The sequence below is a fragment of the Gavialis gangeticus genome, unplaced genomic scaffold (assembly GCF_001723915.1).
Source record: "Gavialis gangeticus isolate Ggan-Ray unplaced genomic scaffold, GavGan_comp1, whole genome shotgun sequence".
Lineage (NCBI taxonomy): Eukaryota > Metazoa > Chordata > Crocodylia > Gavialidae > Gavialis > Gavialis gangeticus.
In genome coordinates this window covers 12,201,006-12,212,786 of record NW_017729019.1, presented here as the reverse complement: position 1 = coordinate 12,212,786, position 11,781 = coordinate 12,201,006, and the positions used below count along the sequence as shown (strand labels likewise).

Here is an 11,781-nt window from a genome sequence, read left to right as displayed (position 1 = left end):
GGGGGGGGGGGGAGCGGTGAGCATCACAGCCTTTTTGGTACAAACCAGTTTGATTTTTCATTTCACGAGTGATTTTTCATGTTGGTTTTTGTAAGAGATCATAGAGCCTAATCTGAGAGAGAAAAAACAATCCGACTCAGAGCCCAGTGTTGTAATGCTGCTTAAATGAAAATGGTTTCTTTACCTCCCAACATCGTTGCATGGGAGAAGTCCGAATGTTTTGTTTTCATTCCACATCCGAGTGGAAATAAAATGGAAAGTGTGGATTTCCCATGAGCTGGAAAGAAACATAACTCAGTCCCAGGCAGCTCTTGCTAGGTGCACCGTGTCTTGCGTGGCACTGTGTGCACCTCTGTCTGCAAGGCCTTTGGTTTTGCTGGGCTAAATGGAAGTAGAGTCTGACCCCGATGCTTCCTGACTCAAATCCCCAGTTGAATACTGAGCTTTTCTTGCTTGGGAGAGCTGTAGGTGACAACAGGGCTCAACCGTGATCTCCCCTTGGCTAGTGTGAATGAGGAGCAACTCTCTGCGGTTGGTTATGATGAGGCAGGCTGCCCTGGTGCACGCTGCAGCCTAGCGTGTTCCCCTGCCTTCCTCATGCCCGAGCTAGGACTGAGCTTTTCACCCTGGCACTGTCTGAATCCATTTGTGCAACACAGCACAGTCCTGTCCCTCCCTTCCCTCCTGTGCTCTTTCTGTGCTGCCCCGCGTGAGAGCTCCTGCAGCCCAGGTGCATTGTTCCCCCGCGCGCTTTTGCCATGAAAAGGCACCGCCGTGCCAGGCTTCTCATTCTGCACTTTTGCTCTCCGTGTTTTATTGCTCCTCCATGGCAGTGTAATATCGTGTGTTTTATGTTGCCCACCTGCAGAGCGTTTTGATTATCCTGGAACCGCTTTGTTGCTGGGGTCTACATTTGACTTAAGCAGATGCCGGCCAGCTTTGAAGAAGAACGGTTTGAGTGGTGATTAGGAGAGAGGGTGGCAGCGGTGTGTCAAGAAGCCTCTTTCTTCCCTAGATTTCTTTTCTCGGCAGCCATCGCTTTAAACACTCTTTTTTCCTCCTGATTTTTCTGGGTCACTGTCTCTATTTTATCTGAAGTGAATCTTGAGCGCTCATGGAAAGTGTTTGAGCGACAGCCCTGGAGACCGACTAGCCGTGTGGGGCCTGATCCAGAAGCCAAGTGCAATGGGTGGGAAGGTTTTCACTGATTTCAAAGGGCTATGCATCAAGTATGGCTCCAGCACTGGCTTTACCAAGTGGCCCTATCTCCCCCCGCCCCACCTGTAGGGACCATCACCAAGAGAACAGTCTGCAGGGCTTTCCGGGGTCTCAATCCAAATTCACTCTGATATCAGTAAGAGAGAGAGAGCACCAGAGGAGGCTCATTAGTGTGGATTCTGCTGGTGTTACCTGAGTACCTGTCTGCCAAAGACTGTGTGAGAAACTGCTGTACACACATACCTGTGTGTGCAATTTATTGCATGCATGTAACCACGAAAGCAGGTTCAGGCTACTCACATCCATTCCAAATTCATGGGTTTTTTTCATGTCTGAGGTCCAGGCTTGTGCAGGACCTGGACTTGGGAGGCTGATACAAAGGCACGGTGTGAGATGCAGTGTTCAGAGCTCATGTGCCAAGGCACCGCTCGTGCGTGAGCTGCATGTATTCACTCTCTCAGCACAGCCTGCCTTCTCTGAGTGTTTTGCGGTCTATCCGCTGTTTGCTGAGCATGGTCGGCATGCAGTGTTTGATGGGCTTGATGCAGCATTTGAGATGGGTTGGCTAGTTCTGCCTGGGTGCCCAGACCACGTGTGTAATGCACGCTTCTCCTTCCCTGACTTACTGCCCCGTGCACGCTTGCGTTGATGAATTTAGAATTCACCGCAGGCAAAAGCAAGGCACCAGTGCAAGGGTCATGCACCAATTAAGTCCCCCCCCCAGAGCGTTCAAAAATAGGACGTAAACTCTATGGATGGGATCAATTCAGTCATTACAGGGCCCCAGCAATAGCCCAGGTCGCCAGAATATCTGTGTACCCAGGTTGGGCGACAGCCCGGGCTGATGGGTTCCTGTGTCTTTGTGGGCTCGGTGATACGGGCTCTTGCCTTTTCCACTGTGGGTTCGTTCCACGCTGGGAGGCATTCTTGCAAAAGCACGTCTGCTTCCCTGAAACGTCATTTCTGTTCTCAGCGAGGTCTCTGCCTTTCTGCCTGCCTGCCAGGCCCCACACCAAAACACGGACCTTCCACCAGAGCCCGTTAAAATCCATATTTATGGCACGAGAGACATGACAAATAAATCAACAAAGACATAGGTATTTTCTTTTAGAATGGCCAAAATATGATCTCTATTAACGATTGCAACCTTTCCAGCGTTGCTGCTGCACATACCTCATCATCTGAGCATGCATTCTCCGGTGGATTACACAGATACTGAGCTCAATTTATTTTTCCTTATAATTCACCTATCAAAGCCCAAGAGGATTTATCTGTGCTCAGTCTAGAATTGCCAAGATAACACTCAGCGTTCGCTTTTGCTCTGCTGCTCGTACCCGTTAACATTTCAATTATCAGTTTGGAGCTCTTTGGAGAAAGGAGAGTACCTTAAATCACTTTTCACCAAATCATTAGAATCTATCATCGTAACCTTTTCAGCTCTTCCATGCTGGAATTTTTATCCCTCGGGCTTTTTCTCCCCGAACTCACTAAGCAACAACTGCCGTGTTTATACTTTTTTTCCTTCCCTGTGAAGTCCTGTTCTACTTCAAGGATTAAGCTTTCATCCTTCATTATTAGTTTCTCCTCTGGGCATCTCTTTTCCAGAAACAAAAAAAAACCAAGAAGAATTTCTAGGATTTTGCTTTTAAGAGATTATGTTACGCCGCACGTGCGTGTGTGTTTCTCAGCGCCGAGCTTTCAGCGAGTGAAATGTCCGGAACAGACATCAGCAAAGCGAGTGGTGGCTGTTGCAATAGGAGGGCTAAGGACAGGGGATCCAGCAACGGGCTTCAGGACCTGTTGGCAGCCGAGTGCAAAATTGCCACCGGACCTCATAGTGCAGGTTTGCTTCATACCAAATGCTCCTTCAGCTGCTGCTGTCCTGCAGCAGACGCCGAGGATGGTTGGTGACGAGTCGAGTGAATGGCATGTGTAGGGAGGCGGCTGCAGAACGGGTTGGCTTTTCATTCCTGCCTTTAGGACAGCTGCATCCTCTGCCTGCAGAGAGAAATTTCGGGCAGGTGCCTTCCCCAGCGCTGTCCGCTGCCCTGGGACTTAGAACAGGGTTTCAGCCTTGTGCTGTCTGTGTCCATGGGGCTGGCTTTCCCCGTGACTTACCTCCCATCAGGGACCTCCTTTATCTGCCCTGAGCTAAGAGAAGAGAGTAGGTCCTCTCTTGAGCTCCCAGCTGTGTTTGTTGCGCTGGGCCAGTGTTGTCCCCCCACAAGGCACCATCAGGAAAGGAGGAGAAGGAAGAGAAATGGTGGTGATCTCAGCGAGGGCAGCGGAGAGGGGGAGAGGTGGCAGGCCAGTGCTTTCTGGCTATTCGGCAGGGCTGTGGCCCTGCATTTAGCTGGAATCTCCAGCTTGAGGCTGAGCTCATGTAGCCTGATATCTCATAGGGCCGTGGGTCCCAGTCTCAGGGAGCTTTCCTGGGGCATCTTTAGGCTCAACATCCTATGGAAAGCTCTGTTCCACCTGCGGTGGCTGACCTATCTGGAGCAGGCCATCCCAGCTCAAGGAGGGATGCTTTTTTAGCATTTGCTGAGCTGTGGTGCAGGGTGTGTAGTGGGTTAGAAGTCCCAGGGGGGCTGGCAATCTCAGGCTGGAAAGGCACGTTACTGGGATAGCGTTTCCCTTGGGTGGCCACTGGCACACTGGCATTTTAAAGCCTCCATTGCAGTGACTCTCTGTGTACACCCTGCCCCAAGGTCGGGTAGATTAGCAAAGCCCCATGCAATGAGTGCCTGCACATACTTACCTACCTAGGATACACATGCAATCTCGCTCTGCCCCTCTCCCCCCTCACACAGACAATTTTGTGGGTATTAAAAAGATTGCATCTGATTAAACCACTGGTCAGGTCCATAACAGAGCTCACCCAAGAGGCTGAATTCATTTCATCCCCCACGTCTAATTAAAGCCATTAGTGTATTCCTTGCCTTTCAGAGCACATCAAAGCATTCCAAGAGCCAAATCATTACCTTATTTTCAAGGCAATTACATAACTTGTAGCATCAATTTATTCTGCCTCCAGCTGTATGCATTTATCGCTGTCTATCATTAGGTGACCTGCGCCATCAAAAACAGCAACCGATGGGGGCTATCAGCCGACGAGGGCCAAAGTGGAGCTGCATGTGAGAAGAAGACCCGGTTCTCAAGGTACAATATGCTCCCTCAGGGCTTGTTTTTGATGGGCACCGAGGGCAAGAGCTGGCTCTGAAACCTGAGCCCAGCTGAGAGAGGGAGCTGGACTCTGGGCACTGATTTTGGGGGGCAGGGGCATAAGACACCCATTGTCTGTGCCGCCTGCTACCCCCCAGCTTCTAACAACTCCTTGGCCCCTAAGCTGTACTCAGGCCCCATTCATTTATCCCTGCACAGAGTGAAGGTGGAATAAAAGCATCCAGGCGGGATGGGCTGGGTTTTCACATGCGTGCCCATTGCTCTGCACTGCTCTGGAGTGCAAAGGAGCCAGCGGGTTGAGGGGGAACTGCCATCTGACTTTCCTGAAGCCCCCCGTGTACTGTAAGATAGGTGTAAAGGGGTTCTGGCCATTGCATTTGCTGGGCACCTTCCTGATCGGGGTGTATTTCTCCCCTGCTGCGGCCGGACATGCGTGAGAGCTGAGGGGGGCGTCCAGACACCAGCACACGTGCAGTGTTGGAGGATCAGCTCCAGGTCTGGTATGAGAAACCTTGCCGTCGTGCCACGGGGGAAGCTTCCTTACCCCATCAGGCAGGGGTGGATCGTTGTGGCTGCTCACATCCGAATTGCAGCGGCACCCACACGCTCCAGCCACATGCAGGGAGATGTACAAATAGTGCTGGGGGCACAGTCCAGGCCCCAGAGAGTCTGTGTTCTTCCCTGTGGGGAGAAAGCCCTTTGCTCACAGAGGGTGTCCAACCTCGGGGGGAGAGGGAAAGCCAGGGGCCAAACTGTCTCAGGTGCGTGCACATGTGTGCGTGCGTGCGTGTGTGCGCATGTGTGTGCAGGCATACGCGCGTGTGTGTGTGCGCGCGTGTGTATGTGCACACCCGGATGCCTTCCCCTCACATAAACACATCTCCAGCAGCTCGCAGCCCCTTCAAGAGCAGAGTTGTGAATTTTCATCTCTCAGCTAATCAACTCGCTGGCTAGTCCAAACTTGTCAGGCATTTTATCCCTGCCCTGGCAGCCCTCCCTCCGGCCCCCGAGTGACAGCAGACGTTCCCAGCCCTTCCCGGGATGCATCCACCCGCTACAAAAACAAACGTCCCCCCCCCCGCTGGCGATCTTTCCTCGTCAAGCGGGGCTGACCCCGACTCCCCACGGCCCACCGGCCCCACCAGCATGCTGCCCCACGGCCCCTCGGCGAGACAGGCCTTACAATAACACTGGGGCTGCTCCTCGTGTCCAGTCACAGTTAGTAAAAGGGCCGTGTTTACGGGTAGGGCCAGGAGAGTGGGGGTTCTGTCTAAGCTGGGGGCTTATTAATCGCTGCTTTCCCCCGGTCTTCGGTGACAAAAGATTAATCACTGAGCAGAGCGGGCGCTGCCTGCGAGGCTCCTGCAGACGAGGTGCAGCTGTGCCGAGAGCCGCTTTGCAGGGCTGGCTAAACTGCTGACCCCCGGCCCCCACCATGCTGCCCAGGGAGCCATCAGCCACATGGCTAGGCCCTCCTGAATGCCCCAAGCTTCAGGCAGGCTCCAGGCAGCCAGGGCAGCACCCAGGGCACAGACCAGCTTTCCAGGGGGAAACTGGACCCATGCAGGGATACCTTCTTAATCCCTCTCATCTCGTGCAAGCCTAGTACTTGCAGCGGGGTGTCCGGGGTACATCCACATGTCCCCTCATTCCTAATGGGAGGTGCACAGAGAGGGACCCCTTTTGCTCAGCGCTGGAGCTGTGGCTGCATTCTTGAGGCCTGGCTGGAAGGTCCTCTGTAATGATGCCCCCAAGAGAGCTGGTCCCTGCAGCTTGGAGATATCTCACCCCCTTGCAGCTGAAAGACAAAGCGTCTCAGGCGGTGCACCGTGTTCTGCAGGAAGGGGCCATCAGGGAGACCCGCAACGAGCATCTCACCACAGAGCAGGGGTGACATGGCTGCAGGGACCCAGCTCAGCAGAGACCTTTCTGTAGGGAAAGGTGCCTGGTACGGCCAGTCAGGGAGAGGTGCCCACTGCTAACCCATGCACCCATGGACTCAGCTGCTTAAGGAGCTGCATGATCACACGGTCACGCCACAGCTGGCAGAGCAGGCTCAGGGCAGGACACTGGCTCTGCAGGGAGGGCACAAGGAAGCATCTGGCAAAGCTGAGAGACACCACCGCCAGTGTCGGTCTGTCTGTCTGTGTTTGAAGCCTCCCTCAGAGGTGCTGGCGCTGCTGCAGCCCAGGCTGGGGTGGGACAGGGCTGTGCCAGTGCTCCTGCTGGTGCCAATGCTCCTGCTGACACCAACCCCGCAGGGTCCTGGCCAGAGGGTCTTGCACCTGCACTCAGGGCCAGAATGACTCCAGATTTGGGATCAGGAAGAAATTTTCTCCCCTGGTCAGATTGGTACAGACTGGCAGGGGTTTGCCTTTTTCTGCAGCGGGGCCATGGCCTCTGCCTGGGATCTCTGGAGCGTCTCTGAACCCCCGTTGCAACTGCAGGACATTGGCGGTCTCAGCCCCCCTGCTTTCCCTGGGGCAGGTTCAAGTGTTATGTCTGGTGCTGTACTGGGCTCGATAGTAGTTTTATGAAGAGTTTAGATGATGGAGGTATTTGGGGTGGTTTGGATCGGGCTGGTCCTGCCTCAGGCAGGGTTTTGGACCTTTCCAGCTGGCTTCTTGAGGATCTCCACGGTTATGTCTGGCAGTGGGGGTCCAGTGGGGGAGATTCAGAGACGAGCAGAGACCACTGTGGGTCTCTTGACCTGAGCTGCAGCCAGACAAGGGGTAGGCAGGTCTCCCCCAGGTGATTTCTGCATCCAACCAAGAACCTCAGCTTGGGCGAGAGCCGCATCTTCTGCACAGCACAGAGGCCCTGTCTCTCCAGCCGGGCCACGCACCTCGGCCCCGGACGGGGCATTTCTGCAGGTCCCCAGTGCTCCATGTAGCTCCGTCCTAGGGGGGCGGGACTGGAGGAGCCCAGGGCCAGCCCTGTGGCACTCGTGCCAGCACCAGGCAGGGCTGAAGCCCTCGGCAGGACCCTGGCAAGATGGGGAGTGGGTAAACACCTATCTCATGTGTGCACCATGCTGGGCACATCAGGCAGGCTGCAGGATGGCGTGCGCGGTAAAGGGGAGAGTGTTTCCATGCCGGCGTGGCTCAGGCTCTTTATTAGTAGCACATGGGGCTATGTAAGGAACATGTAAACAGAGCTCTTGGCCGCCGCGTGGGACACGTGCCCTTGCTGTGCTCAGCGCAGGGTGAAGCATCTCAGGAGCAGCTCTTCAGCTGGAGCCTGAGTGTGGGAGCGCAGCACAGCCAACCTGGGGCACGGCTGGCGTATCCACCCACGCCCGCTGCAGGGTGGGACAGTGTTCTCTGGGTCATAGCCCAGTGACCAGCCTCCACGCCGCTGCTCGGCCCTTGATGCCAGCGTGGCGACCGGCCACGAGCTGCAGCTGCCTAGTGGCATGCATGCACCCATGCACATGCATGCATGCAATGTAGCCCCCCCCCCCTTGCACAGCTGGCTGTGGGGTGCTGCCTGCCTGGCTGGCCTGGGTGCTCCTTCCCAGCTGCAGGGCCCATGGGTGCTGCCCATGTGCTGGTGCTGCCCCCTCGCTTCCTCCGAAAACAGGCCCATGAAGCATGAGAGCCCAGCCGGCTAAAGCATGCTCCCCACCCCCACAACCCTGGGGCTGAACTGGGGCTGGGTGAGGGTTGGACAGGGGACGTTGCCCCCCTGCCACCCCCAGTGACAAAGTAGAGCTGAACCTGCAGGTGGGGGACAGGGGTCCTCTCTCTCTGGGCTTGGATGAAGGCTGGGCATGGAGTGGGGTGCTCCTGGGCAGGGGATATGCCCCCCACTCCTGCCCACCCACAGAAGCTCCCCTGCTTGGCTGGGAGTTTGGGGGTCAGGGTGGGGGGGGATGTGCACACAGCCTGTCTGGGGCTAGGTAAGGAATGTGGCCCCCCCCCACCAATGACTTGGCTGTACTGGGGTGCTGAGCAGAGAATGGAGCACCCCCGTGCCCCCCAAACTAGAACTGAATGGGGACTTTGGAGCAGGGGAGTAGGGCCCCTATGGATCTGGGCCTGTGGGTTTGACTGGGGGGGAATGCTTGAGGCCCACCTGGGGCTGGGTGAGGGGTTTGCAGGGGATATTGGGGCTGGGGGGCAGGGTGTTGGGGTGGGATTATGCCAGTCTGCCCAACACACTAGGGCTTGGCTAGCTGGCGGGGCGGATGTTGGTGCTGAGCTGAAGCTGTTTCCCCCTGCAATTGCACCTGAATTTGGGGGTGTCACAGGGGCTGCAGGCCTGCAGCTGGGGTGTGGGCTGCCGCTGTGCTGCCCCAGGTGGGGGGTCCGGGCACCCCAGCTCTGACCCCTCCAGCTGCTGGGCCCAAGCTCTTGTGTGCAGTTCCAGTGCTTGGAGCTCTGTTTGCAGTAGCTCTGTGCTCACAGCCAGGCCTGTTTCGTCTCCGTGCGGAGGCCGCCCTCTCCTGGAGGCCGTGGGGACCACTGCCCCCTCGAGTAGCACCAGCACCAGCGCTTTCGCTGGGGAAGGTCTCAGCCTGGCTTCCCCTGGCCCCGGTGGTCTGGGCTGCAGGCAGTGCCCATCACTGCAGGGGTCACGCTGCCAGCGCTCCAGGCTGTGCAGGCATCCAGCGGGTGCTAATTCATAAGTCATCCGTATAATGTGATGATGAACGATATTTAAATATAAGAACAACACACTCTGGGGTAGATAAATATCAAGATGGGTTTGCTTTTTCTTATTCTCTTTTTGTTTTGATTCTGTATCTTTAGCCGATCCCTACATTCATTTTATCAGAGGCATCCACACAATTACCTCTCCGATCCTTTTATTTATTTTTCGTGGGGGGAAAAAAAAGAGAAGATCAAAACTGTATTAAACTTATATAAAAAAATTAAGTTTATATAAAAATACAGTGCCATGGTAACAAACAAGGCATCGGTTTCCCAAATGAAAAATTCTCCCTGTTGTGTCATAAAAATAAAGCATTTTTATATTACCTTGGAAAATGAGGCTGTTAAATCTTATAGAATATAGCATAAGCCCCACTGAAATGCTGAGAAAGCCGATTCAAGTGGAGCTAGAGTGCTGAAGAATAAAAAAGAAATACGTAGGAACTGAACTGAAAATTGCTTGATCAGAAAAACGGCTCCTTCAAACATCCCCAGAGCACTGATCTCATATGGCTCATTCCAGGGTCATCAAATAAAATTGGGCACTTTTCATCCACAGGTGAAATGCTTGTCAAATACAAGAGGTACTTTTTCAGCCGGCGAAGTTGAGTTGACATGACTCCAGTTACTGACAGACCGAGTGACTTGATCATAGCGGCAGAGAGTCGGGGTAGAGCCCAGCTGCCTAACTTCTCTGCAGCTGCAATGATCGGACCACGGCAGCAGTCGTCCGGAGGGGAAAGAAGCAGCAGGAGTTAACAGCTAAACGCTGGGCCTCCCCATGTCCCGTCTCCATCACACGCGGCTGCTCCAGAAGTCCTCAGCCCCCAAAGACATGGAGCAGGCAGCAGCAGTTCATCATCCTCCATGTGATTTGTGCCATGACATGAAGCAGAGGAAGCTCCTTGTGTCCTTCCTGTCCTTGCCCTGGCTCCAGAGACTGCTGGTTCATGCTAATTAGGGACACCTGCCCTTGAGCAACCAGGGGGAGACCTCCTCATCCTTCTCAGTGACAAACCGCACCGACCCCTTCACCTTGGCTGCTGAACAGTTGTTAGATTCAAGCCAATGACCTAAGAGTGAATGGCCCTGTCATCTATTACCCCTCCCCATGAGCTATCCAGCGCCCATCAGAAACCTCTTTTATGCACCATACAAAGGAAGGGGTCACCTGGGCAATTTTGGTACGATCAAGTTCACAAGGAGAGAGGCTGCCAGAAGGATTTTTTCCCCTTCTCTGCACATGTGCTGGAAGACTAAGGCTTTGTTTGCTTATATACTACTAAATATTTCTGTCTAACGTTTCAAGCTTGTTTCTCCCAGGTGTAATTGGGCTTTGGATAAGCAAACAAATAAAGGAGTTTATGGCTCCATTTGAGCATTCACTTCTTTAACAAGAAACAAAAACCCTCAACCTTAAAAGGAAGGAGGAATTTTTTAAAAGCAAAGCGCGGCCCTAACTTCTTCCTTAAGCAGCCCTGCTTGTTTTATGAGGGTGTATCAGGCCACAGCATTGAGTGGGAGAAAAACAGAGCCGCAAACAAAAATATATTGTTATTGTGGCAGAGTTTCTGGAACGAGGCTGTAATAGATCCCGTGCAAGAAGCCCCCCGAAGTGCGCAGCCACGTGCCGGCACAAATGCCACGTGCATGGAAGCGGGGATGTCGTATGGTCTTTAAGGAGGAAAAAATACAGCTCGCAGGAGGAAGGTCTGGATCTCGTCCCAGCCAGTTTCCTGTTTCAGCATTGTCACAGACGTGACAGATGAGCTCCTTGCTATCTGTCTGCATTCATGGTTTATTCTCTCTTGTTGGTGACACCTCCCTAGAAGCTGCTTTTCCTGCCCATTTTTGCTTTTCCCTTTGGCACCTGATGTGAATGCTCCTGTTCACAGTAACAGAAGAGCTGAGCTGTCTTTCGTGGCTCACGGATAGTTTCATCTCCATCTCTTTGTGTGTCATCTATGCGCAGTCAGTCTCTTTGGGGCTTTGGCCTCAAGCCTTCGTCTCTCTGGGATGGGGTCCCTCAGCTCTCCTATTTTTACAGCACACCCAGGGCTACCACCCCTTGGGATCAACCTACACCACAGATCCTTTGGGATTCAGTTTCTGCATCTCCTCCCTGTGGGAGTGTGACCAGTGGGTGAACATGGTGACCCATCAGTTTTCTTATAACTGGGTATTTAATTGCAACAATAGGAGTAAGGCCAGTCTCCAAGAAGGATGCTGAGCAGTTTTTATACAGGTCTGTCTGACCCCGGGGCCCCAAGCTCCAGCAGCAGGTCTGGCGGTTCCACAGCAGCCTTCACTTTGTTTTCCTCACTGCCCTTCAAGCTAAACCTGATGAAATGTCTTTGTTTTCTATCTCACAGGCCGACGCAAACCAGCTGGGCAACTCGGCGGGGTGACTGGGCTGGACTACAAGATGAACGGAGCTCTGGTCCACACCTGCTGGCAGACACGTTGTGAGACATTGGTAGGTAACCCCGCACCCTTCCCGGGTATGTTTCCAGACAAACAGGCTGGGCTGGGGGGTAATGCAATACATGCAGACAGCTAACAGCACAATGGCCTAGTTGCGGCAGGGTGTTTGTCACCTCCAAATCTGCCAGGTTCACCTATCTTCTGGTCTTTTTGGGGAGCCCAACTGAAGTGCACACAACTCCATTGCTGCAAGGAACTGTATGAATGCCCGTGCTTCAAATGCTCAGACGATTGGCAA

The 11,781-nt window shown here is 53.9% G+C and overlaps 1 protein-coding gene across 1 annotated transcript in view; it reads left to right on the top strand.

Annotated features, from left to right (window-relative positions):
* The first annotated feature begins 4,291 nt into the window (after positions 1–4,291).
* The window catches only part of CTTNBP2NL (CTTNBP2 N-terminal like), a 46,198-nt gene continuing 38,708 nt past the window's right edge, over positions 4,292–11,781 (top strand). Inside the window, exons 1-2 of the mRNA XM_019514080.1 lie at positions 4,292–4,380; positions 11,432–11,535. Coding sequence (XP_019369625.1) covers positions 11,485–11,535 — 51 coding nt within the window. The 5' untranslated portion in view covers positions 4,292–4,380; positions 11,432–11,484. The remainder of the gene's footprint in view (positions 4,381–11,431; positions 11,536–11,781) is intronic.